Source organism: Guillardia theta, assembly GCF_000315625.1.
Source record: "Guillardia theta CCMP2712 unplaced genomic scaffold GUITHscaffold_4, whole genome shotgun sequence".
Classification (NCBI taxonomy): domain Eukaryota; class Cryptophyceae; order Pyrenomonadales; family Geminigeraceae; genus Guillardia; species Guillardia theta.
The window spans coordinates 930,825-957,466 of NW_005434670.1; the positions used below are offsets into that span (position 1 = coordinate 930,825).

Here is a 26,642-nt window from a genome sequence, read left to right on the forward strand (position 1 = left end):
GGAGCGGGGAGATCTTGACAGAGGAGGATGTAGCCGTGCCTTGTCACGTCCCCGAGTCCGACTTGTCCCGCCTCGGCCCTCTCCAGCACAGCTGGAAGTTTGCTGAGCTGGGTCACTTCATCAGCTCGTTCGGGGTCGAGCTGGGCCTGCGGGAGGTCCGCGAGGGCTACGATCTTTGCGGCCTTGCGGAGGAGATTTGCAGAGACGACTCCTCCTCGCACCCGCTGCTGGCCAGCCTGCACGTGAAGCTGCTGGCAGGCAGCGGCCTGTCCAAGTCGCTGCCCTTGGACGAGAGCTCGTGGGGCTGCTGGCTGGCCAAGTGGCTGAACAGGAAGCGGCGGGTCGCGCAGAGCCATGACCAGAAGGATTCTGAGGTCTTGAGGACGTTCGAGCTGAAGGAGGACGAGAATTGTGCTGGGGGCTCGACGTACAACTTTCTGAGCCCCGAGCAGAAGGTCGAGCTTCTTCTGCTGCTCTGCTGCGAGAAGCTGGAGGGGAAGGGCGACTTGATGGAGCAGGTGAAGAGGCTGGACGACGACGTCGAGAGCGACGTGTCGGGGTGCGACGAGCCGGAGGCGATCACAGTGAAGGGTGCAGGAGGAGTCAGCGAACGATTGAGACCGACGGTCATGGCAAGGGATTCAGCAGGAGGCGGCTACTGGGACCTTGGTGGGGAGGCTCCCGAGGGATGTAACTGCTTTGTGTTCAGAGGCTGTTGCTTGAGGGGCCATGGAGGAGGAGAAGCAGCAGCAGCAGCAGCAGCAGCAGCAACAGGAGGAGGAGAGGTGAACGGGATGGAGGAAGAGGCGGACGACGCTAGTTCAGTGTCGAGCCATGGGACATTCTTCGAGGAAGAGGATGCAAACGTGGAGTGCTGCGTGTGCCAGAGCCCTGGAGACGCTTCTCGCCTGCTGCTCTGCGACGACTGTGACGACGGATACCACATCTACTGCCTCGACCCTCCCCTCAAGCGTATCCCCCATGGTACCTGGTCCTGCCCCGGATGCGACCGGACGGGAGGGCAGAAGGCGAAGGGGAGGAGGAGAGTTGTTCCTGGGGTGGAGCAGAAGCTTGCGAGGGTGAAAGTCTCGATGACGGTGGGGAAGCTCTTGTTCCAGCGGGTGGTGGTGAGGCGGCCGATAAGGGCGAAGACAGGGAGGAGGGAGTTCGACGTGCACTACGTGTGGAAGGAGGAGGAAGGGGGGAGGTCGTCGAGGACAAGCTGCGTGCTGAGAAGCCTCTCGGAGGTCCACCGACTGCTGAACTTGCGATCTATCAACGCGAGTGATTATCTGGACCAGTTCGACTTTTCAAATTGTTATGGTGAGGAGGAGGTTGAGGAGGAGGAGGAGTGCGAGGATAACGATGCGCAGACAAGAGGGGCAAGCTTACGGGCTACGGGAGGGAGAAGATGGAGAAGATGGAGATGAAGGTCAAGAAGGAAGAGAAGGGAAGGCAGAACGTCTTTCCGAAGAATTCCGACCCTCATGTCCGATGGAGCACGCTCTGTGTTGATGAAGACGGCCTTGTGGTGAGGAGGTGGACGAGGAAGGGGAGCAGGAGGAAGAGAGTTGGATGAGAAGGGTGGAGGGGGAAGTTAGCTGAGGACGGAGGAGAGAGATTTATCTCCGGATGTGCTCTGATGTTGACTGAGAGCAGGGGCTGAAGGAGGAGCTGAGCAGGAGAGGAGGAGAGGAGCTCTTGAGGTCTGCCTGTGCCTGTGGGATGTTTCTTGATGCCTCACCCGCTCATGCTCAGCGTCGCCAAGTCGATGGAGGACAAGGTCTTCCGCCTGCAAGAGAAGAAGAGGATCTTGGAGTAGGACGGAGATGGCTGCAGCCGCCTGCTGAGATTCTTGTGCAGGGCCAGGGCAGAGCGAGGCAAGATGAGGGAGGAGGAGAGGGCGAAGAGGAAGCAGCGGCTGCTGCGCAAGCTGGAGACTTCGGTGTCCAGCTCCAACATCTTGGAGAGACGAAGGAAGAGGCAACGTGTCAACTACGCAGAAAATGTCGGGGAGGGGAGAGGAGGGTAAGGCAGGGGAGGCCTGACGGTTGCGGCAGATGGAGGATGGGGCGTCGGAGAGCGCGGGCGAGCCGGAGTCAGAGAGAGAAAGCTGGAGCGATTCGAGGGGGGGGAGCGAGGGGAGTGATGAAGGAGGAGGCGACAGCAGGAGGATGAAGACTAGGACTAGAAGAGTGGAGAGTGGTGTGAGAGAGGAGGAAGGCAGAAGGACGCGAGGTAGAGCCAGAGCACAGAGCGACGAAAGTGGGGAGGACGAGGAATGGTCGGGTGCAAGGAGGAGCAGGAGGATCGTACGAGGGAGCTCAGAGAGCGGAGAGGAAGAGTACTCTACGAGAAGAGGAAGGAGGAGGACAAGAGGAGAGATCTCTGAAAGCGAGGCAGACTCCGAAGGGTCGGGGAGGAGAGGCAGGAGGGCACGAGGGAGTGGCTCGTACAAGGAAAGTTCGCTGAGTGAAGAGGAGGAGGAGAAGCCGAGGAAGGGAAGGGCGGGCAGGAGGAGGAAGAGCTCATCAAGTGAAGGATCTGGGGGTCCAGCACGTGGGAGAGCGGGGAGGGCCCGTCGCAAGGTGGAGGAGAGCGACTCGGCAGAGAGCAGCGTGTCATGGCAAAGCGGAGCCAGTGGAGGGGAGGAGGACCGGGAGGAAGAAGGTGAAAGGGAGCAGGAGCAGGTGAGGGAGCAGGAGCAGGGGCAAGAGCAGGATGTGAAAGACCAAGACATGGAAGTAGAAGCCGGGATAGAGGTCACAGGAGGAGAGGAGGGGATGGTGATCGAGAGACAGGGCGGTGAGGAGGAGATTTTGCAAATGAATGAAGAGCAATGAGAATGGGAGAGGAAGAGCAGCGGGACAACGTGGAATCCTGTAACCTGATGGTGGGAGTTTGAGGATTTTCCGACGAGTTGTTTTGAGTGAATGAATTTTGAACGAGATGAAGATTCTGGCTCCCTCCTCGCATCCTCTCAAGTCTGTTCGACCCCCTTGACCAAGTTCTTGCGATTCCTGCCAACAACAAGCATCAGGTGCAGGAGCAGCAAATACTTGCCATCTCACTTGATGTCTCCCTCCACCTTGACTTTCTGTCTGTAGAGTATCTCCTCCTGCGTCTCAGCTCTCAGCAGAGCCAGCAGCCTCCCACCACCTTCACCTGAATCTTCCATACTGGCTTCGACCCGGTGAAGTACTGGGATCCCATCCATGCGATAGTCCTGACTACAGCACAAGTCAACCCCAGCCTCCTCCTCCTCCTCCTCCTCCTCCTCCTCCTCCTCCTCCTCCTCCTCCTCCTCTTTCTACCAATCGGAACCTTGGAAACCCACGGCATCTGCACCACAGCATCGATCTCTACCTGCAAGGAGCAGTCAGACCTCTCCCGTCCCTCCCCTCTTCCTCCCTCACCTCGTCAGCCGTTCGGTTCTTGAGCAGCCGCACTGCTTCATCCACCTTCCTCTTCCTCTTCATCTGCAGCTGCTCCCAGTCGCGCTCCTGCAGGAAGAGGGTCAGGACGGGCCGAGGGAGGTCGAGCAGGAGAGACCTTCCAGTACTTGCTGGTCTTGTCGACCTTCTGCTTGATAAGCCGCTTGCTCCTCCTCTTGCTGATAGCCCACGGGATCGACTTGTCGAGGAGGGCCGAGATGACATCTGCCAGGAGGGGTCGATGAAGTTGTCCTCGAGCTGGATCAGCTCCATCGTTCTGAACATCTCCCTCCTCTTCAGGTGCTTGATTATCTGTAGCCCCGCCACGTCCCCGAGCCTGTTCCCTCGCAGATCAAGTCGCTGCACCTTGGAGTTTGCCAGGTAGATCCTTCCCTCGTTCTTGCCCCACAGCTCCATCCACTGGAACGTGTCATCTTGTATCATGTTGCGAGACAGGTCGACTTCTTGCACCGACTTGTTCCAGTGCAGGCCGTACCCGATCTCAGACACGTCGCTCAGTCTGTTGTCCGCCAAGTTCAAGACAGCCAGGCATGGCGATCGGCTCAGCCCCTCCCTCACCCTCCCGGTGCTGCAGCGAGACACCTTGTTCGACCGCAGGTCCAGCAGCCTCAGCTTGCTGTGCGCTTGACCGCAGAGCTCCATGAGGGAGCCTAGGGCGTAGTGATCGATCTGGTTGAACCCCAGGTACACGCTCTCCAGCGCGATCTTGGAGTTTCGCTTCAGCCCCTCCACCAGGTTGAACATGGCGTCGTCGTCGATCACGTTGCACTCTAAGTTGAGAACTCTCAGCGTGTCGTTGGAGAGCAGCCAGTTCTTCAGCTCCCAGCACGTCTGCTTGCCCAGCAGGTTCCCCGACACGTTGAGCGTCTGCAGGCTGCGGGTTGAAGACAGCTCCCTGGCGAGCTGCGCGCCATCGACGTCGCGCATCGGGTAGAAGAGGTTGGAGAGGTTGAGGGAGGTCAGCGACTTGGCGACGCGGAAGGTTCCCCTGAGATGGGAGTAGAGGGTGGGGCCGAGCGTGCTCGAGTCGAAGGAGAGCGAGCGAAGCTCGGCCACGTTGCCGCCCGCCATCGCCTTCTGCATCTGCTCGAACATGAAGACTGCAGGACCAGCCTGCAAGTAGCTGCCGTACAGGTCGAGCAGCTGGGGGTTGGTCGACCGCTGGAAGGCCTGAGAGATCCTGAAGATCTCATCGTCTGTTGCCTGCTCCTGACTCAAGTGCAGGAAGGGATCTTTGATGGCGCCCGAGGCGACGTCGATGAGCTCGTGCTCGAGGTCCTTCTCTTGCAGCACGAACTTGTTCTCGTGCGACTTGTAGTCTCGCACGAACCTGCGGCTGCGGTCGAGCTCGTGCAGGGAGCTCGGCTCTAAGATCTCGAACGTCTTGCTGTTGGAGTACTTGAGGTTCTCCTCGGCCAGGTTCAGGCTCTCCAGCGTGACCCCTCGAGGATACACAGGTCCTGACGAGATTGTCTGCGGGAGAGTTTCCAGCTGCAGGCTGTGAGCGCTGGCAGAGAGCAGCAGGTTGCCGTAGTCGTCTGTCTCCGACCAGTCAATGTGTGCGCGCGCTTGCTTCGCCTGCAGCTTTGCCATCTCCTGCTTGCGTTTCTCCACGCTCCTGCTGTTCTCGGGAGCGGTGGAGCGGCCAGGGATGTAACTGAAGTCATGCTTGGTTCTTGCCTCTATCTTTTCAAGGTTGCCTACCTTGCTGAGAGCTTCCAGGCTCTTCTCGATATAGAGCTGCTTGCTTGTCTTCTTGCGCTGCCTCTCCAGCCTCTCAGCGATCACCTCATCGAGCCCCGTCTTGCCACGACTACGCGACGTTGACATGAGGTCTCAGACTCACTCGCAGGCGGAGAATTTTCTTGTTTGCATGTTCATCGAAGCGAACTCAGGAGCTCCAGCTGCCGCGCTCCTCTCTCGTCTCTCGTCTCTCGTCTCTCGTCTCTCTTCTCTCCTCTCTCCTTCTTCTCGTCACAGTGCTGCCTCACTGTCAAACACGCCTCCATCATCATCCTCCTCCTCTAGTGCCAGCAGCTTCTCTCACTTCCCCTCCCGCCGCTCTCAGCGCCTCCATGGCGCACCAGGTCAGTTAAAACACTCCCGGCGGCCCGACCTGACCTCGCAACTGACAGCGAGAGTATGGCACTCAGAATACAGTTCGGACCCGATGATCGACCCGGGACCGGGCCCGGCCGCCAAATAGGCCGGGCTCGGACCGGGACAGTTCCGACGGGGGGCCGCCCGGCCGGGCCGTCACCGGTGACCGGCCTTCGGAGTCACGGTCACAAGTCACGACTCCGCGAGTCTTTTACTTAGTATCTTTACTCATCACCAGTCCTTTATTCAAATGGTTACTAAGCCTGTACGGTCAGGCCCTTACGGGAATGGATTCAAGTTAGATTCGTGAACCAGGCTGATCGGACTCGGACCCGATTGGCTCTGCCGTGACTCAGTGACGGTGACTCACTGTGTCAACTGAGCCTTGAGCGCGCCGCCGCCGCCGCCCGGCTCAGCGGCGGCTCCGACGCCCCGCATAATGGCGGGCCAGCCGGCCGATCACTGAGGCCGGGCTGAGCGAGGACCCACGGCAGAACTTTGAATAGCTGAGATCAAAGAAGATCCGATCGATCATGCGATGCAGGATCATTCTCAATGCAAGAAATGAGTCAGTGGCATTTTCAGTTTATTATTCATGTTGTCGTTCGAGTCTTGACTCGTCACTCATTGTGGTACGAGTCTGATTAAAGATGGTAACTTTTTACAATCATATCAAAAATCGGGTAAGTGACCACACTCGTTCAGTGAGGTGCATTCGAACCCTCAAGACTGTGCAGCTTCATGATTCGCTCACTCCACCAATGATTGCGTCGATATTGAAATGCTCTGAAATTCCAGGTAAAACTGGCAATTTTCCGTCGCTTTCTTTTGACCTCCGCAAGACCAAATTGATGGAATTTGCGAGACAGATCAATCGTCTTTTCTTGTCCGCTGAGAATGCATTGAAGGATTCCTCTGTGATCCAGAACTTGCAGGCTTGAGCAACTTCGTGATAGACAGCTTTCCGATCCATCGAAGACTCGCGGGAGGATGGCGGCAAGTTTCTCAAACTTTCATGAGCAAAGGAGTTCCAAGAGTGCAAGAGTTCGCTGTTACGAAGTTGTTCCGTAGCCTCGGATTAGAAAAAAGATTTATATTTAGAGATCGATCAAACAGGAAAAGATAAAGACAGGAGTAGAACCAGGTACGATGATTTAAGAGTGAGACTGAACACGAGAAGGAGCAGAGGGGAGGAGATGCGTGTCGAGATTGCACAAGTCAAGGGATAAGATCAGCTTAGCTGTAGCACAGGGAAGGCGCGTGGGAAGGGGTCAAGGTGGGCAGGTTACGGATTTAGGACGGGCGCGGGGTTCATATGCTCGCACGCTAGCAGGACGAAGGGCTTACAGGGTCCCTTACAGGGCATTTTTGTATCCGTCACAGGAAAAACATTATAGGGAGGCTTACAGAGAAGACCAAAAGAATACTTTTCGAGAATGATTCCGTGAATGGTACAATTTTTGAAACGCATTAAAGAACTTTTCGTCACGAAACCTCGAGATATGAGAGGACAGCTTTACAGGCTCAGAGGGACTCACGTTGGCACTCCGTCGTCCGATCCTCAGTCGGAGTTGCCCTACTCCAACAAGCCTTGAAGCAAGCCTCCAGACGGTTCAACGGTTTCTAACCGTTCACAAGGTTACACGGCCTCCGAGGCTCTACCTTAAAGTTTGATTGTCTTCTTGATCGGACCGTGACCGTAGTCGGGCCCGGGGCCCGGGGCCTTCCCCGCCTAATCAAGGAGACTCTGAGAGAGGCGAGAGGCCCGGGCCACCACAGTGACGAGTCACAGTGACGTTGGATAGTCCGATCACCGTCACGCAGCTGCGGCGGACTCGGAGGCGCGGCGCGCTGGCACCCGGGCCGAAACTTCGGCGGCGTGACGCCAGGCCGCGCAGCCTTCAGCGGCCCGGCCCCGCCGGGTAACCGAGCCGCGTGCGGCTCTAGTGCCGCAAGTTAGCGGCTGAGCGGCCGGGCGCCCCCCGGGCGGCACTGAGCTCGGAGGCTCCACTGGCCGGGCCGGGCCCAACTTGCTCAGGCACACTGTACGGTATCAGCGTTCGATGTTCCAAGTCAAGTCACTGAATTAAAATCTAAAGATAATTGAATTCAAATTTGAGGGCGGTCGTCTTTGAAATTGAAACAAAAAGATCAGGTTTGATGGATGTGGATGGACCCCCACCTTTTAGCTTCTTGGTACCGGTATGTTCATCATTCCTTATTCACCACCCCCATTCCAACCACCAGATCCCAGGGGTGGGGTGAGTCGCGGTTGTTGGGAGCGGAGGGCCATGCAGCCAGCGGTCATGAAGGGGTTGATGCTGATGATGGCGGCGGCGGCGGCAGTCGATGGAGCTCGGCCATGCCCGACGTCCACGACAGAGTTCAAGAACAAGATCAACTCGCTGAGAGGAGTGAACGGTCACTTCATCTCCGCCTCAGTGTCTTGGAAGAGAATTAGCGAAAGGACAGCTCAGTTCGAGATCTGGAGCACTTGGCGAAGAAAGTATGGATGGCCTTGTCCTACAGACACAGGGTTCAATGGTGAAGATGGGTGGCCTGTCATAGGAGAGAGATTGAGCGTAGTTGGACTGGCGAGGGCAGCGGATTCCAACAAGGACGTAACTATCAAGTTCTACACGGGTGAAATTTCTTAGATTTCTTAGCTCAGAGGTATGCTGACTGCTCGATGTAGGTGATGGAACGAGTTATGATGTTGAGTTCGATGTCACCTCCTACTCCATCCCAGAGGATTGGGTGATGGGTGTCACCTATATTACCCACACGTACCAACAACCCTTCGGCTCCTCGTCTCCCTTCTACCCCACCTCGTACGTTGCGGACCCAGCGGTCGGAATCATGCAGCCTGTGCAAACGTATCCCTGGACAGCCTACTTTGCTGGCTGCTGCAAACAGTGGTACAAGGATGGAACGACCCCTGAATTCTATATTGAGACCAAAGTTGACCTGACAAACCACCTAACCTCAGCGAGGATCGTCTCGCTGCCTTTCCTCTCTCATGCTGATTCAGCCCCCCGGCCCATCTCCATGTGTGCGTTGCCTGTGGGCGGGAAGGCTGCCCAGGTGGAGCTGACAGGAAGTACCCTGAACTGGCAGCATGACGACAATCGACCTGCTTCGTTCTCTTGGACTGTCTCTGGTACCCTGGGCGTCTCCATTGTTGGGCCCACAGACAAGAGCTGTGTTGTCATCAGCATCCCCGATACCTCTGCAGTGAATGGCACAGCGAACTACTTGACGGTAGAGTGCAAGATGGGCACGTCTACGGTTCAAGGCACATACCCGCTGTTAATGTATGGAAGCTCCAGCTTCGTTTCCTCCAACCGCCATCTGTTCGGCTGCTCCGACAACGTCGCTTGCGAAGTGAACGTAACGTTGGGAAAGTTCCTCCTGCCATATGATTTCTATTGGCGTGAGGTTGGTGATGGAAACAGATTGGAGGGCAGGTATGTCGTTGCATCGCAGAGCAGGGGAGCGTTGGTGGCTACTGCACCAGTGGGGATGAATTATACCACGTCTCTGAGCATGGTGGACAACGCAGATCTGCCTACAGGCTCTCGATTTGTTTCTGCGAGCTTGACTGGGATGTTTGTCACGGATCTTGATGTTCAATACCTGACTGGTAAGAGCAACTCAGACCCAAGGTCCCAGCTTCCTATTTCAAGTGGTCAGAGAGATTACTTCTCCAACGGCATGTTGCCTGCTGGCTGGCAGGAGGTGCCGAACAGCGACTTCAATGGTCCTAATGGAGGTGCGATCGTGCGCCTGCTAATCAAGAAGGAAACGCCTGCAGGAGACGGGAGGAACGACATCGACTACAGCCGGTTTGCGGCCATCACGGACATTCAGCTAGCAAGTGCGTCTCAAGTGCCTCACTGGACCAGCATCGGTTACCTCAAGCTGGACAAGAACCTGCTGGATCAAAGTCAGACAGGGGAAGTATACATCATGTACAAAAGAGGCAGCGGCTCTCCTATCATGGACGTGACGGCGACTCCGACCGCGGGCTACACCAACCTGACGGCGAGCACTCAGGGACCGGGGGGGAAGGTTGGGACTGTCAACCTCTACGTCAAGTTCTACAACGAGTCGATCCTAGAACGGTACATGCTCTGGAAGCCTTGCGAGCGAGTCGAGAGCTCGACTGTCCTATGTTTCTCCTCGTTCTACAGCACGGCTTCAAACCTGTTCCAGCTGGCGCAAGGGCCGCAGCAGTGCGTCAAGATGGAGGTGGTACGCAGCAAACCTCCTGAGGTGACGATAATGGCGGGCCAGCCCTACGTGGCGACGATGGGCAAGATGATGGAGATAGAGTTTCATGTTCAGAGAATGGATCTTCCTCTTACTAACATGGAGGACTTCCCCTCCATGGGCCTCGCAGCTTACCTGACGAGGCCCGGGCAGTCCCTAGACCAAGCAAGGATGAACTCGTCAGGCGTCCTCCAAGGGCTGAGATGGGTAGCCTTGCAAACTTTGACGAGCCCTTTCACTGAATAGGTGGACTACAGGTGGGAGGAGACAAGACTTCCAGCCAACTCTCGAGAATCGACCAGGTGGAGGGAGGGTTCCGAGGGTTCCTGCAGTGGACGCCGTCGCCAGCTCAGGGCGGATGGCAAGGGTCGATCTGCCTGACCGCCTGCATCTCGCCCTCGACTTGCTTCCCCGTAGACGCCCCACCAACTGACTACTGTAGCGAGAAATGCTTGCATGTGGTGGTGGAGAAGTGCAAGTGGTACTTGGGCAAAGAAGATTCCTTCGAGGAGGTAGCGAAGAAGTTCAAGACAGACTGGCTGCTGGTAAGTGGAGGGAAAATGTGCTCGTCCTCTGAAGATCTGACTCCTTGTGTTTTCGCTTGGTTCTCGCCTCTCCACTTTTTTTCGTCTGCTCCTCTCTCTCTCCATTCCTCTCCCTATTTCCTCTCCCTGTCCTCTCCATCTCTCTCACCTGTATCTTCTCTTGCTCCTGCCATCCTGCCTTGCCTTCACTTTCGTCTTCTCCTCTTCCTCCTGCAGCTCTGGCACCTCAACCCCTTCACCGCAAACAGCGTCTTCCCCTCCCTTCAGCGGCTGTACGATGCTGTCACGTCCACGACCAACATCGGAAGACTGTACAAACCGAGATGGGAAGATACGGTAAGAGTGGAGCTAAAGCAGCGGGGAGGAGAGGAGAGGTGGATAAGGATGGAAACAGATTTGACGGAGGAGGTCTGAGGACGAATAGAATGAGGAAGGCAGAGGTGCAGGACAAGGAGAGGCTGATGAGTCAGCAGCAGGAGGGAGGGGAGGGGAAGGAGCAAGGACCCTGAGAGAGGTTTCTGATCGCTGCGTTTCTATTCCCCCATAAAGATACTAGCTCGCGAATATTCCTTCACGGATCATAGGACAAGCGGCTCGTCACCTCACCAGGGACCTGCTCTCTCCTCCTCCTCCTCCTCCTCCCTCCTCCCTCCTCCCCCTCCCCTCCCCTCCTCCTCCCCTCCCCTCCATCTTGGAGAATGCTACTTTTCTCTTTCTTCTCACCCTCATCTCACTCTCGTTCTTACTGGCTTTCACAGAGCGTGTGTGTTATTCCCGATGCCTGCTCCTTCTTGCCCTAACTTGTACTGCTAACGTCCTGGCACTCTCCCTCCTGTAGATATTCTTTTGTGCTCCGAATGTAACGAAAGGTGAAACCTTAACCCTCCCTTCCAACAGGCCTCCTCCTCCTCCTCCTCCTCCTCCTCCTCCTTCCTCCTCACACCTCCACCTTGTCCAACTGTTCTTAATCTTCCTCCTCTTTCGTGCTTCTACTCCATTCCTGCCTGTGCTGCTCTCTCTGGCACCTTCCCCTGTCGATCTCTTGTGAAAAACTTTATTCGCCATGCTATATGAACGAGACAGGGTGGGCGGTAAGAGGAAGAAGAGCAGAAAAGACAGCGGAGGAAGGACGACGAGCAGGACGAGCAACAGGAAGAGGAGGAGCAAGTAGCAAACAGTGCAGGAGGAGGAGGAGGAGATCGAGGTTCTTGGTATCAGTGGGAGTGGGATGCGATGGAGAAGACAATCAGCACAGAGAGGAGGATGGCGAAGAAAGTGGCGATGGGCCGGTAGAACCTGTGCAGGAAGGAGGGGAACGGCTGAACGACCGTCTCCAAGTTCACCTTGTCATGTGCGTCCTCCGGGTCGGCGACCTTGAGAGCCTGGAGGAAGCAAGAAGTGTCCTGCTCCTGCTCCTGTGCAGTGCCGAGCTCGGAGGAGTGCAGTTCTACCTGATGAGGAGGTAGCCAAGAGGAAGGAACCATCCCTCGCACACCGACGGCGGCGAGAGCGATGAGGAGGGGAAGACGAAGTTGATGGGGCCGAGAGCCAGGTCTCCGCTCCATGCGATGAGCTCGTTGAAGAGTCCTCCCTGCGAGACGTTGAGGAAGCGCAAGGGGAGAAGGGCAAGAAAGGAAGGGGGAAGAAAAGAACAGAGAAGGAGGAGAGGAGGGATTGAAGGGGACAACGAAGAAGTCGTTTCTGGGAATGGAGGAAACAGAAGTTTGACGCAGGCAGACGAGAGAAGCATTGGAACGAGAAACAGGCAATTGGTTCAGAGAAGCTGATGACGGAAGGGAGGAAAAGGGCGAACAAGAGGAGGAGGAGGAGGAGGAGGAGGAGGAGGAGGAGGGGGGGGGGGGGGGAAGAAAGAAAGCGAAGTTGTTGACAGGGAGGAGAGAGAGCAAGAGGGCTAACCTCGTAAAAGACCCAACTGACCAACCACGGAAAGAAGATCGCCCAGAAGTGGCTCATCCTCGGCCCGCAGACTCGTCCCACGAGGAGGCTGTAGCGCGTGACGATGCAGATGAAAGGGATGCCCAGCCCGATCATGCCGAAGGCGAACAGAAAGGCGCTGACGCGGGTGATGGTGGGGGAGCAGGCGTTGGAGAGCGTGTTCAGGAAGTTGCCCTCCGCTCTGTAGTAGGCCATGGCGCCCATCCATCCGGTTGCCACGTAGAGGATCGTGGAGAAGAAGGTAGAGATCCAGATAGAGGGGGCGATGCCGACTTCTGCCTTCTTCTCGTTCACCCACGAGGGGACGACGACGATGAAGGCGAAGTTGAAGACGATGCTTCCAAGCACGTGGCTGTAGTCGTGCCCGAAGGCCGGGACCTCGTGGTTCCCCATGCCCTGCATGTAGAACTGCATGAGGAACTCAGCGGAGAGGAGGAGGAGCATGTAGAAGGAGATCTTCTGGATGAAGATGTTTTCCTCCAGGTTCATGATGCTCATGGGGATCAGGATCAGTGCAAGGCTCAGGTACCCCAGCGAGATGATGGCGCGGGACTCCTCGGGGTCGTTGAAGGGGATCACCTTCCCCTGGTGGCAGGCAGCCGACTGCTCCATGGTGACCGGGGGCTGGAGGATCGCCTTGAGCGGAGGAGACCAGCTGATGATGTCGAGCGTCGGCCAGACCTGGAGGGCGTACGTGGTGTGCCGGGGGTTGAGGAAAACGATGAAGGAGTCCATGACCTGCGCGTTTGAGATGATAGAGGAGGAGATCTGCGCCATCATGTTCACTATGAACATCCCCTGCGCAAGCTGCATCCCCCTGTGCCCCCAGAACTCCTCGAAGACGTTGACGAACTCAATCCTCCTCTGGAAGCGGCTGTTGCCTGGCACGCGCGCCATGGCGTCTGTGAGGAGAATCGCGGCCAGGGAGGAGGCGATGCAGATGACGAAAAGGACTACGGTAGGAACGAACCAGCCAGCATCCTGCACGAGCACAAGCCGCTAATCAGATCCGATGAGAGTCATGAGAAGGAGGGAGGACCTCAGGAGAAGGGAGGAGGAGAAGAACATTAGAGGGTTGGGGAAGCGAGGAGAGGGAAAGCAGGAGGAGAGGTGAGGAGAGGTGACGAGAGAAGGGGAGGGGATGGGAGGGGAGGAGAGGACAGGTGAGGTGAGGAGGGGAGGAGGGGAAGGGAATAAGGGGACAGAGGAAAGAGCAGTGAAAGAGAAAGGGGAGGGGAAAGAGTCCAGGAGGGAGGGGTGGACAAAGATCTCTCACCTGGTAGACTTTGGGAAGGACGAGCATGCCTGGGCCAGCGATGTTGTTGACGACGATGACGATGGAGCTGAAGAAGCCAAGAGACTTTCCTCCCAGCAGTCCTCCCCTCGACGTGTCTGGTCTGCCTTCATTGTCCCTGTAGCTGACGAAGCTGGCCTCATTCGAAGGGTCTTTGAGCTGCCTGTACTCGCTCCTCCGAGGGTGATCGCTGTGCCAGAAGCCCGACATGGAGGAGGCGGCAGCTGCTGCTCTACCCCTTGCTGCCCTGTCTTGTAATCAACAGAGTTCGAGAACCAAGTGGAAGCGGTTTGATTTGTCTATCAGTGCAGTTCCAAGTCCATAAGTCCCGTCTGGACGGGTTGTGCTATGTAGCAGATGACGTATGTGTGATCGATCAGGTACTGCAAACAAACAGGATGTTTTCAAGGTCGTGTCTTCTAAGAATCCAGGCAAACATGAAAGGCAGGCATGTCATCGAAGCATAGAGGAAACAGGTTTTCATGCATACATCTTGGAGGCAGACCGTCACTCTCAGACACATCACACGACAGATCACACATGGGAGATCTACTACTGTCTTCAGGCATCCATTGCAGACAGTCTGATGCAATCATGTCTTTTCTCTCGCTCATGTCTTTTCACATGATTGTATCCTCCTTCCTGTGCGACTCTTTCTACTCAATCCTCTTCCATTCCCAACCAGCTGTTCACACCTGACATCTCCCTCCTCACACCCTCTGTTGATCTCTCCAACCATCTTCGGCCTCTTCGCTCTCCCATCATCTTCTACCACTCCATGTTCCTTCTCCAAATCTTCTCCACCACTTCACTTCCTCCTCCTCATCGCAGACTTACATGTTGCCTCCGTCTACTCCAGTACCATGCGCGCTGGTTCCCCGAAATTCTACCACCGGTGGTATTTTGTGATTACCGGTATATTTTATTGCTTTTGTGCAGAGAAATGGAGGGGTTATCTTGTCTCAGGGATTCATTTCCCAGGGGTAGTACCTGCTGAGTCACCATCACGAGTCTGCCTCAGAGAAAGAGACATGATCCCCGCATCCCCCCTCATCTCAGATGCGCCTCAATCTGCTCTTCAATGCCGGATCGTTGGGCTGCAATGCGAGGAACGGCGATGCTGATTCCGTTTCATGATAACGGAGAAGAGTGGAAAGAGGACTGAAGAAGATGAGGGGAGAGGAGAGGATGGGCATGAAGAACTCCAAGAGGAAAGGGCCGAGAAAATCGAACATGTTCTTGAATGCAACATGTATTGATTCGGAACAGATGGTCTAGATACATGGACGGTGCAAGTAACGGTCTGCACATACGGGACCGGAGGATTTAAATCCACTAGCACATCATAATTGAATGCGGTACCACTTTGGGCGAGAGGACACGAATGCGATCGCAGAGCTTCTTCATCCTGCTGGAGTTTCTCGCCATGATAACATGCGTAAACACGGACAAGAGTTTGAAAGCAGTTGATCAGTTAGGATCAGGTCAGGACTGTTTGAATGTCAAAAGCAAGCCCGCTGCCCTTTGCAAGCATGCGGGCTGCAACAAACGAAAAGCGTACGGGGACGCGACAATGAGGGTGGCAGAGGCTTGTTCGAAGCATAAACAACCCCATCACATCAATCTCATGACCAAGAGATGCAACTGGCCTTCCTGCAGCAAGTATGCTTCCTTCAAGACAGACAGTCAAACCTTCTGCGCTCTCCACAAGCCGGCCAACTCAACAGATTTCAGAAGTTCAGCAAAGGTTTGTCGATACCCAGAATGCAAGAAGCAAGCCTCGTACGGAATTGCTCGACCCCTTTGGTGCAGAGATCACATGAACATCTCTGTCGACGTCGACGTCAAGAATCGGCTGTGCACGTTCGGCAACTGCTCCCAACGCGCTCTGTATGGAGATGCATCATCGGGCTTCAACTTGCGCTGTGCTCAACACAGGCTGACGTCGGACGTGAAAAGAAGGTTGTGAAGTTCAATGGTGAACTACTGTGACGCTGTTGATCTTGCCAGGATGCTCTCGAGCAACGCCTCTGCTCTCTCGAGCAACGCCTCTGCTCTCACGGTAAGGAACGAGACATCCAAGATCTCCTCCAGTGAAACCTTGAACTTGCCAGCAAGCAACAGGCCAGCGGGGCGGAGGTTACAACAGCACCAGAGGATGTGAGGGGCGAGGGTGCTGGTGCCGCTCTGCTCACTTTGCTCTCCCTCAGCAGCGCTGGCACCGAGACCAAGATCCATCAGGAGGAAACTCATGAAGAAGCTCATCTCTGCGTACAAAGCGCTCTGTGGCACTCGATGTCAGAACAGGACAGGGGCGAAGGTGTACACCCAGAGTATGTCTGAGGATGCTGGGAGAACCAGCAGCTCTCGTGAGGTAGGACGGGAATGTGATCTTGAATGTGAGTGCAAAGCTCAAGCCAAAGAGGGGATGACGGTGATCGCTGAACAACTTCAGAGGTGTTGGACCAGTGATGATATTCTCTTGTCTTCTGACGGTCATGTTTAAGGTATATCACAAGCATCCCTCCATACAACAAGTATATTACAGTTCTGGTTGAAAGTGCGCTGGGTCGAGGATTCTTCCAGCTGCTTCTCTCCTCCGGGTTCCGGGTGAAGGTTTACACATTGGAGCTCTCATCTCCGACCGTGAAGCCTGGTCTGTCATCCATGGACTTGAAGTTCTAGCCCAACGTTCTTGAGTGCTCAGCTCCACGAGTCAAGAGACTGGGGTTTGCATCCTCTTGGAGTCATCAAAGGTTGCAAGAATCCGGTAAAATACATATGTCCTGCGAAAAAGACGGATCACCGACCGGAAAGGCAGGCAGGGAGCAGCGGCAACCATGGGCGGCAGCGGCTCTGTCATCTCGAAGTATCCAAGGCGAGCCGTCAGCGTGAAGTTGAGGTCAGAGTTCATGTCGAGGATGCGGTCAGCTGGGATCTTGAAGGCGGACGCGATGCCGTAGAGCTGGCAGGCCGTCAGGACCCCAAGCGCAGCTCAGAAGTCACTCACTGTCTCTTGCCACTGGGGCCGGTACAAGTGCCCAACGTTGGCTGTGCGGGAGATCCCGTTCTCGCCTACCTGCTGGATCGCACTAGGGTCCCGAACATGAGGGTTTAGGCTCCAGATCTGCCAGAAAAGCATCAGAGAGTGAGGAGGCGATCTTCCAGGAACGAGGAGGAGAGCACGAGGGTTGGTTACCTGCAGCCAGTTTGTCTTGAAGCGTGTTGCTATGCTCACGATGGAGTCGCTGGGTTGGAGGTACCAGATGCATCGCTGGACCTGGACTTGGATGCAGTGGCTCTGACAGTGCGGCACCGGCATGTGGGAGGTTCCCGGACAAGGGCTTGACTCAACGCAGCTCTGGAGGCATACTTCACCGACCCATCCTCCGTGGAAGTAGTTTGGAGTCCACAAGAGGAATCCTTGAGAGTCTGCGATGTTGGACAGCTGTAGGTTGACATCCTTGGTGAAGCTCCCGAGGGTTTGCATGTCGGCTCCGATGAGAATCAAACCTGTTCGGCTGGTCTTCCAGTTGTGATCACCCAAGATCTCCTCATCGGGAAACAAACTTGTTCCTCTAGCAGAAGGCCACGTCACTGGAAGGGAGCATGCAAGGGAAGGTACCTGATCTGAGAAATGCTGATGGATGGCACCGGCATGCTCGCATAGAACGGTGGATCGTTCCTTCGGACCGCGATGGGAACAGAGAGCTGCAAGGCAAACTCACACCAGGAGGAAAGAGAAGTCAACGTCTCTACCTGCTTGCCCATGGTAGCCTGATGGATCACTTGTGGGCTTGTAACAGTAGGAGGAAGGGTGTAACGTACGTTCACAAGCACGCACTGCATGGCGCTCCCATAGTCTATCGGGCATCAAGTGGGGGTCACCTCATGACAAGAGGGCAAACTTGACTTACGGGTCGCCATCACGTTTGCGCAGACAACAGCAGTCTTGTTCTCCCCCACGCAAGGCCGCCAGAAGATTTGCTTCGAGAGATTTCCGTACGGCTGCCTCAGGTAGTAGAGAGTAACGGAGAAGTTGGAGACGATGGCAGATATCTAGCACAAACGTGTCAGGGGTCGCTCAGAGCAGCTCATCTCCCGACTCACTGGTGTATATCCTGAGATGTTATTAGGAGTGATGTCAGTGATGGGCGGGCCCTGGCCCTTCCTGTACATAATGAACACTGCGATGCCCGTCTTCGTGAAGTCAGCCTTCAGCAAGCTGTTTTGTTCAAGATGTATCCTTGGCTGAAGTATTGGTCCAGCCTCTGGGTATTGTTGACAAGAACAATGTCGGTAATGGCCTGGAACGAGTCAGGGACCGAGTTCGACTCGAAGGTCTCGTAGTCTTGTGTGTGCAGCTTCTCAAAGATTACCGAGACGTCCAAACTTCCTTGCACATCTTTCCCTTGTACCCAGTCATAAGTTTCGACCGGGGCTGACGAGATCCAGCCCATGGGGACTGGCTGAGACTGGCTGTGGTCTATCGCCTGGTAGGAGATGGGGAGGTAAAAGCTAGAGGGACGAGAACCAAAGAACTTGGTCTGATAGAAAACGTCGATGGCCGTGATGTAATCTCCTTCAGGACTGACAGAGTGCATGCTCAACGAGGGTATGACTGCACGGTCGCTGTGACTTTCAACGAAGTTGTAAGGCTCGTACCCTGTGTTGGTAGACTGCAACGTGCTCTGCTGAGATTCCGTAGCGATCATGTACCGCAACGACAGCACCTCCATGTCGTCCGCCTTGTTCTCGTACGAAAACGTCTGGGCATAGCTAGAAACTGACATGGGGTAAAGAGGAAAGTTCTTCCCTATCGTTAGGTCGAGGGTGCAAAGATTGCCAGGTGCACAAGTGTAGGCCGAGTGCTTGCTGGGCTGCCTTGAAACGATCACGTCGGGTCCCTTCGCCATGAACATGCTCGTCGCTTCAGTCCAGGAGTTCCCGTAACTCACTCGAAAGGTGACGAAACCGAAGTCGCCGACCTCAAAGTTCTCAAAGGCAACTAGTGTACACTGAGAGTTGAGATGGTCTTGCCCCAACGAAACCGTTCCAGCGACGCGCGTCTCATTCTCGCTAGACACTTGCCAGGTGTAGTTTGCAGGATAATTGTCGTCGGCAGTCCAAAAGATCGTCCCACTGCTTCTTGATACCAAGTTTCCTCGATTCAGACTGCAGACGGTGAGGGGGCTGGTGTTGCTGACGTTGATGTACAACACGGGAAAGATGACGATGCGAGGTGACCCGATGTAGTCCGAGAGATCGATGCTCGTGCTAACCTTGTAGCTGCTTGCTGTCCCGTTCTTGCAACAACCCTGCAGAGATGCAACCCATGGCGTCGTCCTACAGGGTTGGCCGACGTAGTGACCAGGGGGGTAGAACACGTTGCAAGCTTTGAACTCGCCCGAGTACTTGTGCGAGATCCTCGTGACTCCTAGGAACCAGTCGTTCTCCACGTCCACTGACTCCACTTGTATCGTCATCCCGTATTGCGAGGACCCGTCACCTGCCAAAGATTTCAACATCACCAACAATGTGCAGGTTTGCGACAAGTGAACACGACGAACCTGGATCGAAGAGCGAGGCGATGGCAACACTAGATGCCTGGACATCAGCTGTCGTGCCGGAAAGCAAGACAGCATCTCCAACAGACGGAGAGCTGCATTGGTTGCAGACTGGATCGCAACGGCGACAAGGCCATTCGAAAGAACGTCGCCAAGCGCTCCATATCTCGAAGTCAACTGATGTTGTTCCTTGAGTTTGCCGCCATGAAATGGATGCTGCTATGAAGTTCCCTGAAGCAGCAACACGCACGTCAATGATGATGAGCAGCAGGCAGGCGAGCGAGCGCGGCAGGAGAAGGAAACGTCGCATCCTCGCTCCTGGCATGCCGCGGGTTTCGCTCACTCGAACTGCATGGAAAGTCCAAGGGTTCGGCAAGGATCAAACATGGCGCGCATTGTTCGCGCCTGCAGCCGGCAAGCTGCCATGCTCTTCGCCTCCTCCTTGCTGATCTACCTCGTCATAGCCAGCCATGCCGGATCATCGCGAACTGCCGCACAGGCCCTATTCCTTAACCACTACCCCTCCATCCCTCTGATAAAGTACCCCTTCTTTTGATTCTATGGAGGGCAGCAATGTACTACTACCTCAGCCCTAGAGACTTCAGCCGACCGCATGCGTTCACTCGATCTAAAATGGGGGGGTGGGGTTAGATGAATTCGTCAGGGGTAGGGTAGGGTAGCAGATTGAAGTGGGGGCGAGTTTGAAATAGGGGGTAAGGGGTGATGATCACGGGTACGATTAGCGTTCTGTTGACGAGAAATGGGGGTTACAATTGGGGGTCAAACAACTTGTACCGGTTGGTCACAGGTAGGGGTACAAACAGGGTTGCAGAAAGGGTGGTGATGTTAAAATTGAGGGGTGGGGGTGGTGGAAGAGTGTTGCACTCGGGATGGCGGAAGGTAAGCTTCGTCAAGAGTAGGAAACTGTGGGGAGGAGGAGGAGGAGGAGGAAGGGGGGGGAGGAGGAGGAAACGAGAACACACTGGATACAAGGAGAGGAGGAGGAGGAGGAGTGTGATGGTTATATCATCTCTATGAGGCTCTCACATTCTGTCTACTGGCTGAAACGGCCTCGTTACAGAGGAACGATTCTCAATGGTTGACATATGTCGATTTATTTGATGATATTCAGATAGAGAAACGTGGAAACTGATGATGTTTTACAGGTGAGACAAGCCAGAAGAAGAAGAGCAAGTCAGAGAAGAAGAACACAGAGGTGTTCTTCGACCAGAAGCACCTCTTGTGGTTCGGGGGAATCTGCGTTTTCCTTCTTCTCATTCGGGTGGGATATGATGATGGCAAGGGAAAGGCGAAGCAGGACGACCTCTTGGATGGCCAGGATCTCTATGAGGTGTTAGAGATCAAGAAGACTTCCTCCGACAAGGATGTGAAGAAAGCCTACCACAAACTCGCCATGAAATGGCACCCGGACAAGAATCCCAATTGCGAGGAATGCCAGCTGAAGTTCCAGAGAGTCGCTAGAGCGTATGAAGTTCTCTCGGACCCCATGAAGAGGAAGATCTATGACAAGGAGCAGAAGCTGATGGAATCTGCGATCAAGTCGAACACCGTCTCGATCACAACCTCAAACTATCACGAGCTGGTGAAGTCAGGGGACATCTGGCTTATCCAAGTCTATGTGGATTGGAATGAATTCTGCCAGCATTATGCGCCTGTGTGGGAGGAAGTTGCTTCTCGTCTCGACGGCGTGATCTCGGTAGGACGAGTGAACCTGGGCCGAGACAAGGGGCTGGGGTCAAGGCTGATGGGCAGCAAGGACACTGTCCCATCCATCGCGATCTGGGACGGAGCGACTGAAGTTCGACGAGTGAGGTTTCAGTTCCATGACGTCTCGGTCGATGGTCTTATCAAGTTTGTGGCGCAAGCGATGAGAGAGCGGTTTAAGGTGAAGGAGTTGAAGGATGCTAGGGACCTCAAGACGTTTGTGAGCGACAACAGGAACAAGGTTCGTGCGGTGTTTGTCGGCAAGGCAGGCAGCCTGGAGCAGGTTTCGTTCATTGCTGCAGCCTCAAAGTTTCATCCTCACCTCGCATTGGCGATCACTTCCAAATTGTCTGTGGGGCAATCGGCCTGGGAAGGTATCAAGCCCCCTGCTGTTCTCTTATTCCGGGGCGACGAGGTCTCGGACGAGCCAGCGATGATCTCAGGCAGACTGTCAAAGAAAGAGATGATGAAGAAGCTGAACGACAGTCGCTATCTCTTCTGCCCCAGACTGATTGCCGGCAACTTCCACAATGTGTGCGAGAGCTCCTGGTGTGCTGTGAAGGTGATTGGAGATGGCGAGAAGCCGTTCGCCTCTGCAAGGGTCCTAGTGAAGGTGAAGAATGCCGTGAAGCCTGCAGGATTGAACGTCTCTGTTGCTGCGATCGAGTCTTCCCTGCAGTCCCCCGTCCTGTCTTCGTTTGGAAAAGTCAAAAAGGGCGACGTCCTCTTGCTCCACAGAGAAGGCGACGGCGCTGTTGAGTCCGGGGAGAAGAAAATTCGTTACTGGATCTTGGAGAAGGCCAGTTCTGAGGATGAAACATCTTTGACCAGCCTGATCAAGCAAATTGCGACAAAGGGAGAAGGTTCAAACGTGGTCGAGGGACATGTAGACGGAGGCGAGAATGCCCTCACCTCCAAGTTGGTTCCCGATCGTGTGTCTTTCACTCAGGTTCGTTTTGTAGTGGCTGATAGACCACATAGCATGGTCACGTTGCTTTCAGGTCGTCTTTGATTTCGTGGACAACCTCTCGGTGGAGAAGCAGATCATCTTATACACTGTCCTCTTGGTGTGCATTTTTTCTTGTTCACCCCTGGCTGATCTTGTGCTTCTTAGAGTATTGGGGTGCTGTTCTCCTTCTACGTCGGCAAGCCCATCCTTCAGGCGACAACTTTAGCGTTGGATCAGAAGTATCTTCAGCAGGTGAAACCACTTGTTTCATCTCTTCCTCTTCATTGCACCTAGCTCAATGTTGGACAGTTTTCTTCCTCAATTCTTGTCTCACTTTCATCAATTCGGTCAAAAGTTCCAGTGCCCACTCTTATCATTTACACAGGACAACCAAGAAGACCTTGACGGGTCTGATAGTGGTAAGGAGGCGTCGCCAAGGCACCACTCGGATGTGAGACAAGCTTTATGGAATATCGTGATCATTGCAGCTTGACATGCCATGCAGAGCGAGGAAGAGGACGATCAAGATGACGAAGACGAAGATGTCGTGCTTGTCAAGAAAAGAAAATAGTCAAGGACAATCTTTTGCTACGCTTCTTGTACTTCTAAGCAACCTTTAAGATATCAAACAAGCACCCTTTTTCAATATTCTTCAAGCGTCCTTCAGATGGGCATCCAACTCTGCTGATCGAGTCATATTACATCTTCACATTCATCCTATTCTAGTTCATACCTGCAATCCTCCGTTCACATTCACGCCTGCCCGCGCAAGCCGTCGAGCCGCAGGGTCGTGAGGTCTCGACAGTCCTGCCTCCTTCGACCAGGGAGAATTGGATCCCAAGTTCAAGATTGGCCTGCGAGACGTTCGCTGCTCGAGCTTCATGCGATTGTCTGACGGTCCCCAACTAGCAGTCACGTCAGCGTCCATTAGAAAATGTTTCGTCGCCACCTGTGCGAGCTGCCCCACACGATTCCCTCCTGCCCTGCCGGCCTCACTTGTCTCTCGGGGACCGCTGGCGCGTCCGGGAAAGGAGAAGGGGCGAGGGGGATGGCGTTGCGCAGCTTGGCAGTATTGTCCCCAAACACTTGGTTGCTGAACTTGTGTGGGCGAAGACGAACCGGTTGCTGCACATCCTTGAAAGCGCCTGAGTGAGAAGTTAGAGGGGGTGTAATGGCGGCAACGCTAGTGATGCTGAACCTCGTTGCCAGGGCCAGGCGTCGCTAAGGATGTTGAGAAAGCTCATGTTGTCCTTCTTTGCTTGCTGTGAATGCGCGTCCTTCATAGCCAGCTGGTGTGCAGAGGAAGAATGCCTGCTGAATCGATTCTTGCTGGCTGTTCGAACTTTCATCTGCTCTGCTTGCAAGTGCGCATCGTGAGGCTCGCCGAAGATCTTAGGAGGAAAGATGGCCTTAGTCGGCGCTGACACCTCCTGCTGGTCGACCGGAGCAATTTGGTTCGGCATCCATGAATAGATGTCGGGCTGCCCTGACAAAGCCCCGGGCTGGCGACTTCCAGCGTGAGGGAGGGGGAGCCTGGAGAGAGCGATGGTTGTAGCGCCACATCGCAGCTGAGACCCATCGAGGACACAAGCGTTTGACTGCTGCTTGCTCCCCTTGAGCTGCTTCAGCAGATCCTGGATCAGCTTGTTGTCACGCGCCTCTTTGCGTTGCAGGCTGGACACCTCTGCTTCCACCTGCGACAGCTCCGACTTCCCCTCCTCTGACTTGCACGTCGCTCCCTCGAACGTCACTCCACACTTCTCACTGAGCGACTGCTCCCAGCTAGTCCAGGCATGTCCTGCTTCCTTGTCTAATGCCTTGTATCCAGCCATCAGGGTTGGCCAGCAGCATCCAAAGGCTTCGGCCTTCTGCCGCATGGCGACGGCGCATTCTTTTCCACATGAAGAGCTCTGCTTCAGGTTTCCACACTTATCCCTGATGAGCTCACTGAACTTGGACATGTCTTCCTGCCCAGCACACTTCTTGAATTGTGGGTGCATGGATGCGTACAACTGCGCTGTGGAAATCGCAGGCTGCTGCGCACTCTTCTCCGCCAGCTCAGCCTTCCTCTGGGGCGAGGAGATCAAGACCATGAGAGCGAGCACGCTCGCCATGCAGGTCAGCCCTGTCGCCAACGCTGCTCCCCCTCCTCCTCCTCCCAGTCGCCTGCCCGACATGGTCGCCTTCTCAAGAGACACAGTAACGGAATGTCCTGAATGTAACGGAAAATAACCTAAACTGTAACGTACAAGAGAACTCCTCGAGGTAAAGGAGTTTCAGACAGCGCGTGCAAAGTTGCTGATCGCTTAATATACTTATAATTTATACATATATATAAACGTCCCATAATGTTGAACCGATGGGTTTGACAGATTCAGAGGTGCAAATACACTATGGCCACAAATGGGTAGGGTTCTTTATGTCGGCACCCCCTGGGATAGACTCTAATGGGGGTGTGGCTCTGACATTGAGGGGCAAGAGAAAGATCCTCCATCTATGGACCCCCTTTCAATGATTGTTTCATGCAGTGGGCAGGCGGAAGAGTGGCTGGTTTCGAGGAGGGTGGGGTCTGTTTCCATGCATCTCGATTTGAACGGCCGAGTGAGCTCTTTCAATCATACCTCAAGGTAAGAAATCTTCCAATTGATCTACTATCAAATATACAACATCATCGCTACCCTGCTCTCACACAGGACATCCGACTCTGACTCCTAGTGCCTGTGTGGTCCGTTTGCTGACCATTTCTTTTTTTGCACTGCTCACCCAAGGTGGACATGTCGCAAATATCCGGGGTTCGTGCTGGGCATACCCTGAAGAATTCGAATTTTATAGGAACGTCTATAAGTAAAAAGGCACTAGAAGCTCTCTGACCTCCCTGAATCAGTACCTCACTCCCAACTGCATCGAATCTCGCATCACCCTACCCCCACAATATCCTGCTTACGTCGTGCTTTACTCTGCTGACAATCATTTGTAGGAAAATGTAAATCTCAAGAAGCCTCTTTTCGTTTATTTGGTTTCTAAAAATGAAACCAATAATATACTTTTAATACAAACAACGTACCGCTCTTCGTTCATGCGTCCTCCCCTTCCGTTCCCAAACGCCATTGCTGTAGCAATGCTCTCCTTCCCGCCTGCCTTCCTGCCTGATCCACTCAACCCCTTCATGCTTGCTCCGTGTTCGCTTCCTTCTCAACTTACCCTCACTGTTTTTTATATCACCCCTCTTTTGCTAACGACCGCTCCTGAAACATTGACGACGGTAGATGGTTGCGAGCACTTGCCTTTGATCTTCTCACTGCTCTAGCTTGATGCTCTCAATTTCTGGCGGGATAATGAGGTTCCCGAGAAGTGACTCCACCATTGTAATCATTTGAGCGATGCATTTTACACGATGTTGATTAGAGTGAGGAAGTTGCCCACAATGTCGGATTGTGAAAATTTTCCCTGCAAAGCAATTTTCCCTGCTGCTTTGCAGGGAAAATCCTTCACTTCATCTCCCCATGCTGAGGAAAGTCTGACATCTTGTCTTTTCAGCTTTAGGTTATATTGGTTATTCTTGTCTCACAAACGGTGAGGCTTGTAGATGTTATGAGGTACAAACTTTCATATTCACAGTCTATGCAACAAGCGAAGGAGAAGGCAGGCTCGGCAGCAAAGGACTTCATACGCGCTTCCTCTGCGGCTGTTTCCGCCATCTTGAAGCGCAGAGAAGACTCGGACTGCACAGGAGAGGGTGTCTGCCATGAGGTTTCGCAAGAGGAGAGGAGGTCGCAGGATGAAACGGAGAGGCGTCATTCGGACACGAATAGCTGCCAGGGCAGAATCTCATGCGAGTCGAGAGAGGAAGAGATGATCTCTGCAAAGGCAGGAGAGCAGCCCATGTTGTCCCGCAGGAAACTCCCTGCGGTGAGGATCAGGGCAGCGATCAACTACATGATATCTCTCACTCAGAGTGGTATTCACAAGGATTACATCCTGCAGGCAAGCGAGTATGGGCGGGGGCACTATGGGGTGGTGAGAAAGGCGACGGATCGATGGACGGGAGAGGAGGTGGCAGTGAAGGTGATCTCCAAGGTGGGAGACAACGGGGGACTGGAGACTCACCTGATTCAGCGGGAGATCGATATCATGAAAGACGTAGATCACCCCAACGTCGTGAGGATGTTCGCGTGCTACGAGTCCAGGAGCCACTTCCACATCGTCATGGAGCCGGTGACAGGAGGGCAGCTGCTGGACCGCATCGTGGCGAAGGAGCACTACTCGGAGACAGAGGCAGCCGACTGCTTCCTGCAGATTATCAGCGCGGTCAAGTACCTTCATCAGATCGGCATCGTTCACAGGGACCTCAAGCCGGAGAACGTCCTGTACGCCAGCCCGGACCCGGACTCTCCTCTCAAGATCTGTGACTTCGGGCTCAGCCTCAAGTCCGACATCGAAGAGCTCGAGGCCGGACGGGCCCGGATGTGGAGCAAGTGCGGGTCGCCGGACTACGTAGCTCCGGAGGTGCTGGGCCGCTCAGGGTACGGGAAGGAGTGCGACGTGTGGAGCTGCGGGTGCATCCTGTACGTGCTGCTGTGCGGGTTCGCTCCCTTCGGGCAGGACACGCTGAGGAAGAAGTTCAGCTCGATCTGCCGTGGGAAGTTCAACTTCCCCAGCCCCTACTGGGACCATGTGTCCGATGACGCCAAGGTGAGGAGGGTTGAGGAGGGAAGGAGACTTTGACGGAGAGATGAAGTGGAGCGTGGGGGGAGGGGGAGGGGGAGGGGAGGACGACGG

The 26,642-nt window shown here is 54.7% G+C and overlaps 10 protein-coding genes across 10 annotated transcripts; 5 read left to right on the forward strand and 5 right to left on the reverse strand.

Annotated features, from left to right (window-relative positions):
• Positions 1-794: 794 nt before the first annotated feature.
• GUITHDRAFT_63712 (hypothetical protein) lies at positions 795-1,430 on the forward strand (the record flags this gene model as incomplete). Its single annotated transcript, XM_005841103.1, has 1 exon — positions 795-1,430. The coding sequence occupies one exon, from the start codon at positions 795-797 to the stop codon at positions 1,428-1,430; it is 636 nt and encodes a 211-aa protein (XP_005841160.1).
• A 1,550-nt stretch (positions 1,431-2,980) lies between these two features.
• Positions 2,981-5,285, reverse strand: GUITHDRAFT_100429 (hypothetical protein; the record flags this gene model as incomplete). The annotated part of the gene is made up of 7 exons (XM_005841104.1): positions 2,981-3,020; positions 3,072-3,118; positions 3,166-3,230; positions 3,315-3,366; positions 3,417-3,503; positions 3,553-3,613; positions 3,658-5,285. 7 exons carry the CDS (start codon positions 5,283-5,285, stop codon positions 2,981-2,983), a joined length of 1,980 nt encoding a protein of 659 aa, XP_005841161.1.
• A 2,561-nt stretch (positions 5,286-7,846) lies between these two features.
• On the forward strand, positions 7,847-10,786 carry GUITHDRAFT_132576 (hypothetical protein; the record flags this gene model as incomplete). Its single annotated transcript, XM_005841105.1, has 4 exons — positions 7,847-8,198; positions 8,251-10,034; positions 10,085-10,372; positions 10,589-10,786. The coding sequence occupies 4 exons, from the start codon at positions 7,847-7,849 to the stop codon at positions 10,784-10,786; spliced, it is 2,622 nt and encodes an 873-aa protein (XP_005841162.1).
• Positions 10,787-11,891: 1,105 nt separating this feature from the next.
• On the reverse strand, positions 11,892-13,700 carry GUITHDRAFT_55752 (hypothetical protein; the record flags this gene model as incomplete). Its single annotated transcript, XM_005841106.1, has 3 exons — positions 11,892-11,963; positions 12,290-13,309; positions 13,605-13,700. Coding segments are annotated over 3 exons (1,188 nt in total), but the record flags the coding sequence as incomplete, so codon positions are not given.
• Positions 13,701-15,147: 1,447 nt separating this feature from the next.
• On the forward strand, positions 15,148-15,561 carry GUITHDRAFT_49756 (hypothetical protein; the record flags this gene model as incomplete). Its single annotated transcript, XM_005841107.1, has 1 exon — positions 15,148-15,561. A coding segment is annotated over one exon (414 nt), but the record flags the coding sequence as incomplete, so codon positions are not given.
• Positions 15,562-16,108: 547 nt separating this feature from the next.
• On the reverse strand, positions 16,109-17,011 carry GUITHDRAFT_150174 (hypothetical protein). Its single transcript, XM_005841108.1, has 4 exons — positions 16,822-17,011; positions 16,633-16,749; positions 16,462-16,587; positions 16,109-16,408 (listed from the first exon to the last, which is right to left on the reverse strand). Exons 1-4 carry the CDS (start codon positions 16,942-16,944, stop codon positions 16,373-16,375), a joined length of 402 nt encoding a protein of 133 aa, XP_005841165.1. The 5' UTR covers positions 16,945-17,011; the 3' UTR covers positions 16,109-16,372.
• A 734-nt stretch (positions 17,012-17,745) lies between these two features.
• Positions 17,746-18,549, reverse strand: GUITHDRAFT_150175 (hypothetical protein). The gene has a single exon (XM_005841109.1). It carries the CDS (start codon positions 18,542-18,544, stop codon positions 17,840-17,842), a length of 705 nt encoding a protein of 234 aa, XP_005841166.1. The 5' UTR covers positions 18,545-18,549; the 3' UTR covers positions 17,746-17,839.
• A 2,054-nt stretch (positions 18,550-20,603) lies between these two features.
• Positions 20,604-20,993, forward strand: GUITHDRAFT_53058 (hypothetical protein; the record flags this gene model as incomplete). Its single annotated transcript, XM_005841110.1, has 1 exon — positions 20,604-20,993. A coding segment is annotated over one exon (390 nt), but the record flags the coding sequence as incomplete, so codon positions are not given.
• A 1,597-nt stretch (positions 20,994-22,590) lies between these two features.
• GUITHDRAFT_132580 (hypothetical protein) lies at positions 22,591-24,040 on the reverse strand (the record flags this gene model as incomplete). The annotated part of the gene is made up of 3 exons (XM_005841111.1): positions 22,591-22,768; positions 22,813-23,008; positions 23,062-24,040. 3 exons carry the CDS (start codon positions 24,038-24,040, stop codon positions 22,591-22,593), a joined length of 1,353 nt encoding a protein of 450 aa, XP_005841168.1.
• Positions 24,041-25,799: 1,759 nt separating this feature from the next.
• Positions 25,800-26,588, forward strand: GUITHDRAFT_84186 (hypothetical protein; the record flags this gene model as incomplete). The annotated part of the gene is made up of 1 exon (XM_005841112.1): positions 25,800-26,588. One exon carries the CDS (start codon positions 25,800-25,802, stop codon positions 26,586-26,588), a length of 789 nt encoding a protein of 262 aa, XP_005841169.1.
• Between the last annotated feature and the right edge of the window lie 54 nt (positions 26,589-26,642).